The 16499-nt window shown below is 35.1% G+C and overlaps 1 protein-coding gene across 2 annotated transcripts in view; it reads left to right on the top strand.

Annotated features, from left to right (window-relative positions):
• The window catches only part of LOC129925383 (uncharacterized), a 32330-nt gene extending 20114 nt beyond the window's left edge, over positions 1-12216 (top strand). For both annotated transcript variants that reach the window (XM_056025113.1, XM_056025114.1), the window contains exon 4: positions 11962-12216. In XM_056025113.1, coding sequence (XP_055881088.1) covers positions 11962-12207 — 246 coding nt within the window. In that variant the 3' untranslated portion in view covers positions 12208-12216. The remainder of the gene's footprint in view (positions 1-11961) is intronic.
• The last annotated feature ends 4283 nt before the right edge of the window (positions 12217-16499 follow it).

Here is a 16499-nt window from a genome sequence, read left to right as displayed (position 1 = left end):
TCGCAGTTTTTACCAACAACATTTTGTTTCGCAGTTTTTTACCAACAACATTTTGTTTCACAGTTTTTTTACCAACAACATTTTGTTTTGAAGTTTTTACCAACAACATTTTGTTTCGCAGTTTTTACAAACAACATTTTGTTTTGAAGTTTTTACCAACAACATTTTGTTTCGCAGTTTTTTACCAACAACATTTTGTTTCACAGTTTTTTTACCAACAACATTTTGTTTTGAAGTTTTTACCAACAACATTTTGTTTTGAAGTTTTTACCAACAACATTTTGTTTTGAAGTTTTTAACAACAACATTTTGTTTCACAGTTTTTTACCAACAACATTTTGTTTCGCAGTTTTTTACCAACAACATTTTGTTTCACAGTTTTTTACCAACAACATTTTGTTTTGAAGTTTTTACCAACAACATTTTGTTTCGAAGTTTTTACCAACAACATTTTTTTCGCAGTTTTTACCAACAATATTTTGTTTCGAGGTTTTTACCAACAACATTTTGTTTCGAAGTTTTTACCAACATTTTGATTCGCAGTTTTTTACCAACAACATTTTGATTCGCAGTTTATTACCAAAAACATTTTGTTTCGCAGTTTTTACCAACAATATTTTGTTTTGAAGTTTTTACCAACAACATTTTGTTTTGAAGTTTTTACCAACAACATTTTGTTTCACAGTTTTTTACCAACAACATTTTGTTTCGCAGTTTTTTACCAACAACATTTTGTTTCGCAGTTTTTACCAACAACATTTTGTTTTGCAGTTTTTACCAACAACATTTTGTTTCGCAGTTTTTACCAACAACATTTTGTTTTGAAGTTTTTACCAACAACATTTTGTTTTGAAGTTTTTACCAACAACATTTGTTTTGAAATTTTACCAACAACATTTTGTTTCGCAGTTTTTTACCAACAACATTTTGTTTCACAGTTTTTTACCAACAACATTTTGTTTTGCAGTTTTTACCAACTACATTTTGTTTCGCAGTTTTTTACCAACAACATTTTGTTTCGCAGTTTTTACCAACAACATTTTGTTTTGCAGTTTTTACCAACAACATTTTGTTTCGCAGTTTTTACCAACAACATTTTGTTTTGAAGTTTTTACCAACAACATTTTGTTTTGAAGTTTTTACCAACAACATTTTGTTTCGCAGTTTTTACCAACATTTTGATTCGCAGTTTTTTACCAACAACATTTTTTTTTCGCAGTTTTTACCAACAATATTTTGTTTCACAGTTTTTACCAACAATATTTTGTTGTGAAGTTTTTACCAACAACATTTTGTTTCGCAGTTTTTACCAACAACATTTTATTTTGAAGTTTTTACTAACAACATTTTGTTTTGAAGTTTTTACCAACAACATTTTGTTTCGCAGTTTTTACCAACAACATTTTGTTTCGCAGTTTTTTACCAACAACATTTTGTTTCGCAGTTTTTACCAATAACATTCTTTTTTTGCAGTTTTTTACCAACAACATTTTGTTTTGCAGTTTTTACCAAACAACATATTAAAATCTTAAATTCCAATTTTCTCATTTTTTGTTTTAGTTACCGCAATGTCTTAATTATAGGTTGCTGGCAATAGTTGATTTCCGGTAGGTAAACTCCTATACCGCCGTCAAGGTATGATTTCCAATATATACCACGTTTACTTCTGTGACTTCTTGTGTCAGAATATTAGTCTTGGTAAGGCGTATTTTAAGAATGAACTCCTGAAATGCAGCTTCTAAAGCATATATCTGCCTTTGTAATCTTTTTAGCGAATGGGAGGACATAGCCGCTCCATCGGCAAACAACAGTTTCCTAATCTAGATACGCCGTCTTTTCGGTTGAAGCCGCTGAAGTTCTGCTCATGCATAGGTCTTAACAACAATTCTTAGCAGTGAGATGACCTCTGTCATTGGTCGCACTTGTTTTTCTTTGAACTCCTTGGGGATAAGTTCTAGTTCTAGGCTTACCAGTTCATGAAGTGGCTTCTGTAAAGCATGCTGTCCAGCCTGATTGGCTTCTACTTCGAGTGTTTGCCAACGTGCCAAGCATGTCAATGGCTTCCCTTGGTTACATTACAGACACAGGGTGTTTCATCTATTTCACTCAAAACTGAAAGTGTTGGGAAGTTAGACAAAGCGGTTAGCGATAGAACATTTTCAATCTGGTAGAGCTCTACATAATGCATCACTCCATTTGCAGTGCACGATTACTAATGATCATGCCATCTTTTGACTTGAGATGGGCACACGCTTTTTTTCATACCTTTATATCCTAGAATGTTGCTACAGTCAAGACAATATTGGCTTAACATTCTAAGTATTTCAGGGAATATATTAAATGGACCATTGCAAAAAAAAAAAACGCTTATCTACAATGCCTATACCGTGAGCACTCTTCTTTAGGGGAGGGAGAGTTTTCAGCATTCATGCAGCAAGAGCATACATTAAACAGTCTTCATTTGCGCTGCATGTGGCGCATAAAGGGCATCTCCTGGAGGGATCGGGTTTTCACTCAGGCAGTTTTGAAACTGCAAAATACACAAAGTATCTATGCTCTTTTGGTTCAGAAGACTCCGTTGGTTAGTAAACATTACCTGCTTGCTATATGGAAAAAATTCTAAAGACGTTTTCTATGCTGAGCTTGCGTTTGGGAGTCTGGCTCAAGAAACGTGAGAACTACAGGCATCAATGCAAGTTTGTGCTGGTACGAATCTCGCCTTGTAAAAGGAAGGAAGCGTCCATAGGCAAGAGAATGAGAAAGAAAGCTGCCCTATCAGATAAAAATGTGCATTCCATGTCACATCACATTCTGCCTGGACTCGGGACGGAACCAAAACTAGTGATTCATCTGGGCACACGATATGCATCCATGTCACATGACATTCTGCCTGGACTCGAGACGGAACCAAAACTAGTGATTCATCTGGACACACGATATGCATCCATGTCACATCACATTCTGCCTGGACTCGGGACGGAACCAAAACTAGTGATTCATCTGGGCACACGATATGCATCCATGTCACATGACATTCTGCCTGGACTAGAGACGGAACCAAAACTAGTGATTCATCTGGACACACGATATGCATCCATGTCACATCACATTCTGCCTGGACTCGGGACGGAACCAAAACTAGTGATTCATCTGGGCACACGGTATGCATCCATGTTACATCACATTCTGCCTGGACTCGAGACGGAACCAAAACTAGTGATTCATCTGGGCACACGGTATGCATCCATGTCGAGACAGAAGGACACTTATTATAGTTACCAACTTTGTCGCACTTTAGAGGTGTACGCTTGTAGTGGGTTCGTAATATAGAAATGCAGTTCCGGATCAAAGGCAGTGGGTCTACTCGGGTCTACTCGGGGGCCTGACATACTTCAATCCGGCCCTGTGTTTATAATAAGACACAGAAATGAGATTACACAATTTAATTCGTGACTCCTGAGGTATAGTCTATGTGACATCCTCCAGGCGCGAGGTGACTATGTACCATCCCACAGAAATGAGATGAAAGCATGGGCATTAGATATGGTCAGAAACATGTCCATTATTTATCAAATCTAACATTCATTTATTATTAAGAGCAAACGTATCGTTCTCTAAGCTGTATAAAGAAGGAATTGTCTGTTTTTTGTTAAAGAATTTGTATGTTTTTTTTTTTTTTTCCTGTTTTAGACCTAAGGAGAAATATGGCTGAAAGTTGTTCGAAAACAATCTCGAGGTTGATTTTGTTTGTCTCTGGAAAACAAATATAGATTTACCTTTTTTTAATTATTTTTTTTTTTTACTAACCTCTGTTTTAAAGTGCTGAATATTTTCTAGAACTACGATCAGGCTTGACAATTGTTTGTCTGGCTAACAAGATTTTATAAAATAAAGAAATAGGCTGCAGGGCTGATAATTCTTTTTGGAGATCTTGGGGATTGGTTTGTTTTCATTCGTCATTCTTGTTCTGCTTAGAAGTGAACTATCGGGATATGGTGCTTAGGATAGAGGTGAAGTAGGCCGGACTTGCCTCGCGGGCTGTAGTTTGCTCATCACTATCTATTTAATTCCAGAACCACTATTTTAATAATTAGCTTCTAAACTATTTTCTGTATATCAACACTGACTTGTTTAATAATTAGCTTCTAAACTATTTTCTGTATATCAACACTGACTTGTTTAATCATTAGCTTAAAGACTATTTTCTGTATATCAACACTGACTTGTTTAATAATTAGCTTCTAAACTATTTTCTGTATATCAACACTGACTTGTTTAATCATTAGCTTCTAGACTATTTTCTGTATATCAACACTGACTTGTTTAATAATTAGCTTCTAGACTATTTTCTGTATATCAACACTGACTTGTTTAATCATTAGCTTCTAGACTATTTTCTGTATATCAACACTGACTTGTTTAATCATTAGCTTCTAAACTATTTTCTGTATATCAACACTGACTTGTTTAATCATTAGCTTCTAAACTATTTTCTGTATATCAACACTGACTTGTTTAATAATTAGCTTCTAGACTATTTTCTGTATATCAACACTGACTTGTTTAATAATTAGCTTCTAGACTATTTTCTGTATATCAACACTGACTTGTTTAATAATTAGCTTCTAAACTATTTTCTGTATATCAACACTGACTTGTTTAATAATTAGCTTCTAAACTATTTTCTGTATATCAACACTGACTTGTTTAATAATTAGCTTCTAGACTAAATACTGTACATCGACAGTGACTTGTATAATATATGGTTCTTGTATGTCTCGGAATGCAATGGATGCTCCCAGATGAGTCACTGGTTTTGGTTTCGTCTTGAGACGGGGTAGAGTCTGGTGTGGCTAATCAAGCCACTTCTAGAGCGGCAGACTTTGCCACAATTCATACAAGCGTATGCATCTGTTTCAGGGCTAGCTGACAGGGCAGCTCACTTTTTATTTCTCTTGATTTAGGCGCTTGGCAGCTTTTAAACTATCTACTGCACATAAACTTGTTTAATAATATGCTTGTAGCAGTAGACTACGTAATCTACTGCATATTTTCAATTTATATGCCTACCAATTATCTTGTAAACTATCTATTGTATATTAACACAGACTTGTTTAATAATTAGCTTGTAAACTATCTGAATATTTTCAAATTGTCTGCATAAAAAGAACGCAAACGATGCAAATTAATTTATCATTTTTATGAAGATCGTTGACAATTAGGTTCAATTTTATTTTTCAAGTTTTGTTTGAAATCTATAATTCATCAAAATGTAGATTACAATCGATGTTTGTTCTCAAGAGCCACTAGACTTCACAGTAACATGCATTATCTATGTGAACAAAAATTGTGTAGTGTAGAAAATTTCTATTTATAATTCTATCTATTCCTACAATTAATTTGCACTCTATTCATGGGTTCCGAACGACTTCCCTAGAATTTTCAGTTTCGGTATAGCTTTGGGTGAAAGTCACTATCAAATTATCTTATCTTATATAATACAGACGTTACTTCAAAAAAGAAGATGATTACGTCCTACGCGCCATGCATTTAGTCATGCATATTAACCAATGACTTAAATTCTGCCAAGTCACTGGTTTTCCTGGCTAGCTCAGGCAACCCATTCCATGCTCTAATAGCACTAGGGAAGAAGGAGTATTTGTACAAATTTGTCCTAGCATATGGGACGAGGAATGTGCCTTTATCTTTGTGTCTTTCAGAGTATTTTATTAAATTTTGTTTTTGTATTTGAAGATTATGGTTCAGTGTTTTATGTATGATTGCTACTTTACTTTTGAGCCTTCTGTCCTGAAGGCTTTCTAAATTTAGTGATTTTACTAAAGGTGTTACTCTAGTCAAATGTGAATATTCGTTTGTTATGAATCTCACTGCTCTATTTTGTGTCTGTTCCAGTTTCTTAATGTTTTCTTGAGTTGAGGGGTCCCAAACGGAGGATGCATATTCTATTATTGGCCTAACCAAGGTTAAGTAACATTTTAGTTTTATGTTCTTATTTGATTTATAGAAATTTCTTTTAATAAATCCTAATGCTTTGTTTGATTTTTTTGTAGTTTCATCAATATGTGGATTCCATGATAGTTTTTCATTTATTATAACACCTAGGTATTTTGCGTTTTTAGTCTGTGATACTGGTTTGCCATGAATAAGATAAGTGGAATTAATTTGTTTTAGTTTTTTTGTTACTCTTAACAACTGACATTTTTCTGGGTGGAAAGACATTCTCCAATTTGATTCCCATTTCTGTAATTCATCTAATTCTCTTTGTAAAATATCTGTGTCTTGTGTTGTTTTTATTGTTCTATATATTATGCAATCGTCTGCAAATAATCTGACTTTTGTTCCTGAACTAATGCAATTTGGTAAATCATTTATGTAAATTAAAAATAGTAGTGGACCCAAGACTGTACCTTGAGGTACACCTGAGTTTACTGTTATCGGTGTTGATTTAGAGCCATTTATTATTACAGTTTGTTCTCTCCCTATCAGAAAGTCTTTAATCCACTGATGCAGTGGACCATTAACCCATTAACCGCCAAAACTTTATTACTACATTAAATATAAATTTTCTATTAAATATCAATTTCTATTGGTCAAACTAAGACACAGCAAAAAGAATTTTTGAAAAATTCAATGTAGTAACGATTCTGTGAGATGTACACTGGCAGTGTACATAGCAGGAAGTGGCCCCGTAAGGAACATTATATAAAAAAAATTAATATTTTTTTCTTACAATCTTTAAATGAAAACAGATTAGTTTTAACATTGAAAAACACACAAATTAAGCATTTTAATGCAAAAAAAGTTTATTTTAATGCTTTTTTTACTAAAAAATTATAACAATATAGTAAAAAAAATAGGCATCAAATGTACAACATTATCTCGTACTAATGAGTACTATCCAGATATATTTTTTACAACAACAAATAATAAAGCAATAGTGTGATATTCAAAGATCATGTCCATAAGCCAAGATTTTAATATTTGAAGTGCGGTTGAACCAAACATACTTTATATGCTAGTATATTCGTATATTCATATGCTTATCAGTTATGTAATAATCATAAATTCCATTTTTTTCTAATTCTTTTCATTGGGTCGCAGTCATAATTTTGGCATTTTCAAGTTTGTTAGATTTGATAAAGTCTATAGACTCAATTCCCTTGTGATATTAACTCTGCTAATTAGCTATACTAAATTGTGACTAAATTGTAAAAATAAGTATACATAATAAATAACGGTGTCTTAGAGGTAAACATATTATGTTATCATATAACACAAGGACCTAATAACAAATTATAAGATTCTAATGTCATTGAAACTCAATCATGCTTTTGTCTAATTCATTTATTTAGTATTAGATACCAGGTTCTCATCTTGATTCTTAATGATGACATTGTGAACTGTTAATATTTACTTGAGACCCTAAAAAATATTATAAATATCTAAAATTATTATTATATTTTTTTTCACATAACCATACATCAATAGGATTATAATTTGCTAATGGGACAAATATTTTTCTAAGTAGTCAGTTAAAATACTATAGCCTAGGAAAACTGCATGAAGTAAAATAAAACAAAACAAAACAAAATTTATAAAATGAATTATTATATTATTGTTTATAATTTTTTCAAATAATAACCTTATAATCATCATAATTAGTTCTATAACTTGCAATTATAAGGGTACGTATGTTGTATAGCAATAATATATTATAATATTGGTTGAAACAAGCAAATCTATGTTCTAAATGAAGTCTTGATCTATTCTGATTCATATATCAGTAATTGATTCCTACAGTGGCATATCCTGCCATGTACACTGGGAGTGTACGTTACAAAAAATTAAAATTTGAAAAGACCATGCTATAAATGTTAAATCTATTAATTAATTATAATACTAGAATACTTTATGCTTTTAAATCAATTAGTTTAATTTGAAAATTTTTATATAAATGTGTTATTACTTACATTTTCCAAATTGGTTTCATTTTTTTCAATTTTTGACAATGTTGTCACTTTCAAGCGCAATAAAATAATAAAACGCAATTGTAAAAGTCAAACAGCACGTGGCAAAACGTAGACAAACATGTTCTTAAACGATAACAAAAGAAAAAATAGAAAAAACATTAATAGTTTTTTTTATATAAGCTTTTGAAAAACGTACACTGCCAGTGTACAAAGTAGAATATGGGTATATTTAATGCCGAAATATTTTAATTTTTAAGCAAACTATGGTGGTGAACTTTGTCAAAAGCCTTAGAAAAATCTAGTAAGATAGCATCTATTTGTTCACTATTATCTAAACCTTTTGAAAAATCATCAATTAGTCCTATTAGTTGTGTTGCACATGATCTATATTTTCTAAAGCCATGTTGGTATGGTGTGAGGACATTATGTTTGTCTAAGTGGTTTATGATGTTGCTACATATTATGTGTTCTAGGATTTTACATGTGATGCTGGTAAGTGATACTGGTCTGTAGTTCCCTGGGTCAGATTTTTCTCCTTTTTTAAATAGGGGGGTGACATTAGCTTCTTTCCAGTCCTTTGGTACTCTGCCCTGGTTAAGTGAAGCCTGAAAGAGTATTTTGAACACTGGGGCTAGCTCATTACTTAGTTCTTTGAGTAATCTAGATGGAATACCATCAGGTCCAGAAGCTTTATTTGGTTTGGTGTTGGCTAATAGTTTTTGAATTCCATTTTCTTGTACTACTATATCTTCTATGTTGTCTACTTGGTTCAAATTCAGTAATATGTCTTTGTCTCCTGGGGCTGAGAATGCTGATGCAAAGTATTTGTTTAGAATGTTTGCTTTAGTTTCATTATCATTATGTATTATGTTATGTTCATCTTTTAATGGCGCTACGCCTGTTGTTTCCATTTTCTTAGACTTAATGTATGACCATAGGTTTTTGTTGCTATCTTTAGATATTACATTGTTTATGTATTCACTCTGCAGCTGTCTGCTTACTTTTTGGGTTAAGTGTTTAATTTTTATATACTTTTTGTAAACTCTTTCTGCATTAGTTTCTTTAAATTTTCTATAGAGGTTTTCCTTCTGTTTACAAAGCTTCTTTAGTCTATTATTAAACCAGCATTTATTTATTTTGTTTGATGTGTATTTAGTTGGTATATGATTTTCTATTATGCTTTTAAGATGGTTTTTAATGAAATTCCAGAGGTCATCGACTGGTTGGTTAATGTCTTTTTCTAATAAGAATGTTTTTTGAAAGTTTAGTGCAGCTTGGTGTAGTTGTGTTAGGTTACATTTATTCCAGAGTAAGATTTTTCTTTTGGGTTTTGTATTGGCTACTGCTTTTATCTGACTGTGTATTTTTATGATCTCATGGTCTGATAGACCAGGGATAATTTCATAATCAACTACTAATCCAGGTCTGTTGGTTAAGAAGAGATCTAATGTGTTGTTTAATCTAGTTGGCTTTTTAATGATTTGATCTAAACTTAGGTTGTGTAAAGTTTCTATGAAAAGCTCATTTATGTCCTTAAGGTTTTGGTGTTTATCTATGGTTAGTGTTTTCCAATTTAAATCAGGTAGGTTGAAATCACCCATAATCCAAAAAACTGCATTTTTATTTGTCTCTTTAAGTGTAGTAATCTGATTACATAGTTCCTGCATGTATTCTAAACTAGAATTTGGTGGTCTGTAAATGCTGCCTATTATTAGGGATGTTGAGGTGGTATTAATTTTACAAAATGTTGATTCTACATTTTTTGAGTTAGGTAAGGTAATTTCTTCTGCTATAAGAGTGTTTTTTATTGCTAAAAGAACTCCTCCATGATTATCAGCCCTATCTTTTCTAAAAATTTCATAATTACTATTGAAAATTTCTGCATTATAAATTTCAGGATGCAGCCAAGTTTCTGTTCCTGCAATTATGTCTGGTTTCTCACATTCTAATAAAATTTCTAAGTCTGCTGTTTTGTTCCTAATGCTTTGAAAATTTATAACTAAGGTTTTAAGGTATTTTGGTATTACTTCTTTAGTAGGTTTGTTTAGTGAGGCTGTTGTATTAATTTTAGTAGATTTAGGTTTAACAGGAGTGGATCTGGCTAGTGGTTGGTGAGTTTGGTTCGGGATGGTGTTTAGGATGTTGTATGGGTTAGAAGTGTCCGCATCAAAGGAATCAAACAGTCCTGATGTAAACTGAGGTAACCCACACGGTACACAGTGCCATGATGCGTCTTTGTTGCCTAAGGCATAATACACAGGTGTATTCATATGGAGACATGATGCATGGTACCATTCATCACAGGTGTCACATTGAATGGCTTTCTGTTTCAGGGTGCATATTTTTTTGCAGATGTTGCATCTATCTTTTTGGCCATACGGTGACAACTTTGGTCTGACCTTTATAGTTTTTCAGAATTATTTCATCATCTTAAAATGCAATTATGACTTTGTCTGCGTTCAATTAATTCCACTAACGTCAACCATGTTTCTTTTGTTCAATAAAGAGTCGAATAATTAAATGCACAGGAGCAGTTTGCGCATCGTCTTATGTAAGTGCAAGCTCAAAGATGGTTTTAAATGAAACAAATGTAAATACTAGAATAACCATACTATTAAGTCTTGTCTTCGAGTCCGAATGAGAAGTGCAGTATTTCCCGTGGATACGCAGCCCCAGCTGTGACCTACATATTTGCCCCATCCAGGGCAAGCATAACCATTGTCTGCCGGTGGTCGATTAAGATTTTCTTTTCGCCGTCTGCGTCTGTCTTCGGTAGCGGATTTTCTTTTGGTCTCAAATGTGTATCCCCCGCGGCCTTTGTGAGTGACCTCCAGCTGTCTCGTTCTGAAGCAGCATGCATCTAGGTGCTCCCTTCTATGTCAGCTAAGGCAAGGAGGCGCCAAAGCTGGTATTTGAAGCCCGGAGGAATTCCAGCTACCCGTCGCCTCAGCGTGGCCCTCCGGTGGAAACGCCTAGTGGGTGGAGACTAGATAGGCTAAGTATGAGTAGCGAACTAGGCCCGGCCGGGCTTCCCTGGGTGAGCTTTTGTTTTTTTTCTCTCACTCGGGGTTGGGATGGAAAGAACGCCCGGAACCCAGTCCAAAAACTCCGCCACCCCGTTCCACATGGGGGCCATCATCAGTGTCCCGTTAGCTGGAGTGGAGGTCCCTGCACGGAATAGTGGCGGTTACAGTATAGGAATTTGAGACAAGCTCCCGCAGTCAGCACTGTACTCGACCACTTATAGCGAGTGGTGTCCAGGAACGAGGACGGTGCGCTGTGTACACGCACGGCCCGGTTTTGCCCAGTCAACCAATATGGCCGCCTACCGTTGGGTGCCCTCAGACAGGACAGGGGGTGAAGAGCCCCACGTCCAGGCCTGGTGGTTGGATAAAAGCCTTTCTAACCGTCAACGCCCTACTGGACTTCATTGAAGGTATTTGAAGCGTTTCCGTGGGGCGCCTCTGTTACGTCGACCACCTCTTAGCTCACTAAAAAGGTCTGCTTTTGGCATGCGTTCGTCCCCCATACGGAATACGTGCACTGGAAAGACTCCTAGCAATCATGAAGCATTACCAGAAATGAATAAAATGAGAAATCATGGAACACCATCTTTTTTAATGAATCCCCTACTTTATACAACTTATAGAGTGATTCCTTTTCTTTCGATAACTAACGGGATGTTAGATTTTAAATATGTCAATAATTTTTTTAAATGCTTTGAAACATTATAGTGGTCAAACTAGAGTTTTCCCACCAGTGTGGCCAATGAGCTATTAATCCTTTTCCCTACGATATACATCAACTGTAAAATAAAATTTCATGAAAAATAGATCCGTGCTCATGTTCCACACTTTTCCCAGAAGGTTCCATGAAGGTACGAGTGCACTAGAGGTATTGTAAAAGTCGTTGTTTTTATATTTGCTTGTTTATTTGTACTAACACTTCTTAGATGTTTGCCCTCTTTCAGAATGACGACAATTCCGGAATGTTGAAAGGGATGGCCGCTGGATTCGGAGGATTTTTCGGCCTCATCTTCCTGATTTGTGTATTGTGGTGCTGCTGCTGTAACCAGGACGAGGCCAGCAGCCGATGGTGCTGTAAGCAGAAAGACAAGAAGCCTGGCCAGCCTGCTGGACCGCATCGCCCAGGAGACCGCGCCAGAGTAGCACCTTCCCCGCCTAACTCCGCCAGCACGTGGTCAAGGTCACGATAAACTTCAAATCGAGGCTACAAGGGGGTGTGTCCACAGAGAGCTTTCAATAATTCTTATTCGCGACAATCTGCTGATGACTATCTTTTGCTGTGGGTTATATTATTATATGACATGACATTTAAGTTGTTTAGTTGTTTTGATGTTAGCCAAATGTCACATGATGACATGACATTGGCTTCTTTAAGTTATTAAGTGTTGTATTTATTTATATTGTAAAGTATCATAATTGTTATATACTGATTATTATTAGAAAACATTCAGTATGACATTTGGTGTACATATTGAAGAAAAGTGTCATTTATGGATGATCTATGTCATTTGATGTTCAGCTATTATGTTATGTATGGATACCACTTCGTGAGGCCTGGATATTATATAATAGCGTGTTCTGTTATGCTGTGACTGTGGGATGTGTGGCTAAATGCAGAAACCGCTTAGCTAAACGAGTAGGCTCCAGTTTGAACTCCAGTTTTCTAGTTTGAATAGAGATAGATTGTGTATGCTAAGTGGGGGCGCATGATTTCTCAAATACGCCCTCAAATCTTTGTACACAAAAAAAAAAAGTATAGACCAGAGAAGAATGAAGAAATACGGGAACATACATAACTAGCTATTTTTTTTTACCCAGCTTTGCTCGGGGTTTTTTTTTTGTGTTCTGTTTTGATTTTGTTATATAATATAATATATATGGTATTTTAATAGTTAAAATCTCTGTCAAGAAGTCTCATCGACCTAGATCTAGTAAACTGGCTTGTTGTAGGGCAACTTTACATCTCCTAAGATCACCGCTGTTCTCTAAGAAACGTTCATGCCAAACTTCATTAAGATTGGTCAAACGGTTTTGATTTCCATGAAAGACATAGATACATATGATACATACATACAAGACATACATACAAGACATACTCCTTACACTCTACTTTATATATTAGATAATGTTGGGACCCAGGCTACTATTTAGTTTATTGTGTAGTAACGACATTGGTTATCGTGCATCTTTTTGATGGGAAAAGAACTTAGATCTGTCTAACATTTGTTGATACGGCTTATCATCTGCCAATTTTACAGTAGTGGCACATGTGCAGAGATGGCACTGGGCAAGTGTCATATGCGGGCCTAAACCCAACTTCTACTCAAACTATCATGCTAAGAACTTCCATGATCATTAGTTTATACGCCAGAAAGGCTTCGACAGTACTGATTAAGAAGGAAACATATTTTAGAATAAATTTACTTCACTGTATTACACTCTATATCGTATGGGTACGTTACATCAGATAGGGTTACATCAGATAGCGTTACATCAGATAGGATTACATCAGATAGCGTTACATCAGATAGGATTACATCAAATAGCGTTACATCAGATAGGGTTACATCAGATAGCGTTACATCAGATAGGATTACATCAAATAGCGTCACATCAGATAGGGTTACATCAGATAGCGTTACATCAGATAGGATTACATCAGATAGGGTTACATCAGATAGGATTACATCAAATAGCGTTACATCAGATAGGATTACATCAAATAGCGTTACATCAGATAGGGTTATATCAGATAGCGTTACATCAGATTGCGTTACATCAGATTGCGTTACATCAGATAGCGTTACATCAGATAGGGTTACATCAGATAGCGTTACATCAGATTGCGTTACATCAGATAGGGCTACATCAGATAGCGTTACATCAGATAGGATTACATCAGATAGGGTTACATCAGATAGGATTACATCAAATAGCGTTACATCAGATAGGATTACATCAAATAGCGTTACATCAGATAGGGTTATATCAGATAGCGTTACATCAGATTGCATTACATCAGATTGCGTTACATCAGATAGCGTTACATCAGATAGGGTTACATCAGATAGCGTTACATCAGATTGCGTTACATCAGATTGCGTTACATCAGATAGGGTTATATCAGATAGCGTTACATCAGATTGCGTTACATCAGATAGCGTTACATCAGATAGGGTTACATCAGATAGCATGTCAGCTACCCCGCATATTTGTTCGGTGGGCTTATGATGCCATACGCATGATGATGCATGTCGTTGAGCTCCTCCAGGTGCGACGTCTTTTAGCCACACCAAAGTCCGCCTTTGTGTCTAGAGATCACAATTGGACATTATCATTGAAAAAAAAATTTTCATTGTGGTAGTTAGAAATTGTTCAGACTCTACCTTTGATCCAGCGGCGTAGCTAGGGTTGGGGGAATGAGGGGAGATTTTCAAAATCCCCCACTTGAGGTGGGGCCCCAAATGAGTGTTCGATTTTTATTTTTATTTTTGCATTAAATATTAAATAATACGCCATTATCTCGTGTAATGATGACGAATGTCAAAATCAAGGGGCCCCTAAAAAGGTCGATCGCCCGGACCCCCAAATGATGGCAAATCCCAAGCTAGCCACTGCTTTGATCTTAACTTATCTTTTAAAAAAAATTCTTTTGTTGTTATTTTTTTTACTTTTTCCTAACCAACTATTGGCTAGACTGTAGCTACTGAGTTGCTCTAATAGTCCACCTAAACCAGGAAGAACTCTGTCGTTCAATTATTCAGTTCTTTGAGCACATTGGTCACACCTGAATGTGCACAACAGAAAACTTGACACTACGAAGTAAACATATTTTTATTTAGGTCAACCGGCAACAATTTTTTATAGCTCAAACTTGAGATTTCAAATCAATAAAAAAAAATACTTTTTTTAAAGTTCGTAATTGATATTTTCACATGTTAATTGTGTATTAATTGGGCTATGCAGACAGGAGTTATAAAGACAGAAACTAAGATAACAGGGGCTATGAAGACAGGAGTTATAAAGACAGAAGCTAAGATAACAGGGGCTATGCAGACAGGAGTTATAAAGACAGAAGCTAAGATAACAAGGGCTATGCAGACAGGAGCTATAAAGACAGAAACTAAGATAACAGGGGCTATGCAGACAGGAGTTATAAAGACAGAAGCTAAGATAACAGGGGCTATGCAGACAGGAGTTATAAAGACAGAAGCTAAGATAACAAGGGCTATGCAGACAGGAGCTATAAAGACAGAAGCTAAGATAACAGGTGCTATGCAAACAGGAGCTATAAAGACAGAAGCTAAGATAACAGGGGCTATGCAGACAGGAGTTATAAAGACAGAAGCTAAGATAACAAGGGTTATGAAGACAGGAGCTATAAAGACAGAAGCTAAGATTATAGGGGCTATGAAGACAGGAGTTATAAAGACAGAAGCTAAGATAACAGGGGCTATGAAGACAGGAGCTATAAAGATAGAAGCTAAGATGACAGGGGCTATGCAGACAGGAGCTATAAAGATAGAAGCTAAGATAACAAGGGCTATGCAGACAGGAGTTATAAAGACAGAAGCTAAGATAACAAGGGCTATGAAGACAGGAGCTATAAAGATAGAAGCTAAGATAACAGGGGCTTTGAAGACAGGAGCTATAAAGACAGAAGCTAAGAAAATAAGGACTTTCAAGTTGATACAATTAAGATGTTCCTGTGATAAATGTGGATAATCAAGAGAAAAGCTATGGCAACACGAAGTTGTCAGCTCTAAATTTTATAAAGTTTCAATAAACGTCACGTGTCTGGAACCCGTGCATAGAATTTTTCATTCGTCTTATTAAAATCTGAATGTGTGTGTGTATGTATATGAGTGATACAGAGAGAATCCACGAACTCAGTGCATGCATCACAAGATGGCATTTAAAATAATATTCAAGGTATAAGTACATTGTCTAGATTCATACTAAATAGATTTGTTTTTCATTGAATGATAATGTATTATGCTTTAAATTAACAAAAAAAAAGTTAATTTTGTTTTATAATTATTGTATTTTTAAAAAAGTGGCAGAGCACTCATGCCATGAAACTCGCTAAACTTCTTATTGTATTCTCTCTTAGATATGCTCTTGACACATTGTCAGCTAAATACAATTCTTACTCTCGTCACGTGATTGCGCAGACGTCACATTTCGTCAACACTGTTACGTCATTTTAACAATGGTAAAGATAAACCATGTACATTGAACGGTCACTGACTATATATCCTTAGACTTGCTATCTTATAGCATTGATAAGAATATAATACATCTTTAAAAATAGACTTATGTAGATTAAGTGCTTCCGGTAAAAGCTGTGAGGATTTTATTGTCGAATCATTAAATAATTCATTCGAAGAATTCAAAAAACTATGCTTAGTTCAATCATAGCGATCTAACTTATTGCCAACCTTAGCTCCGCCCCTGGTTAATGCTAAGACTTAGGTCAATA

This window comes from Biomphalaria glabrata, chromosome 3, assembly GCF_947242115.1.
Source record: "Biomphalaria glabrata chromosome 3, xgBioGlab47.1, whole genome shotgun sequence".
NCBI lineage: Eukaryota > Metazoa > Mollusca > Gastropoda > Planorbidae > Biomphalaria > Biomphalaria glabrata.
The sequence above is the reverse complement of the archived record's forward strand: the minus strand, read 5'-3'. Positions and strand labels throughout refer to the sequence as shown.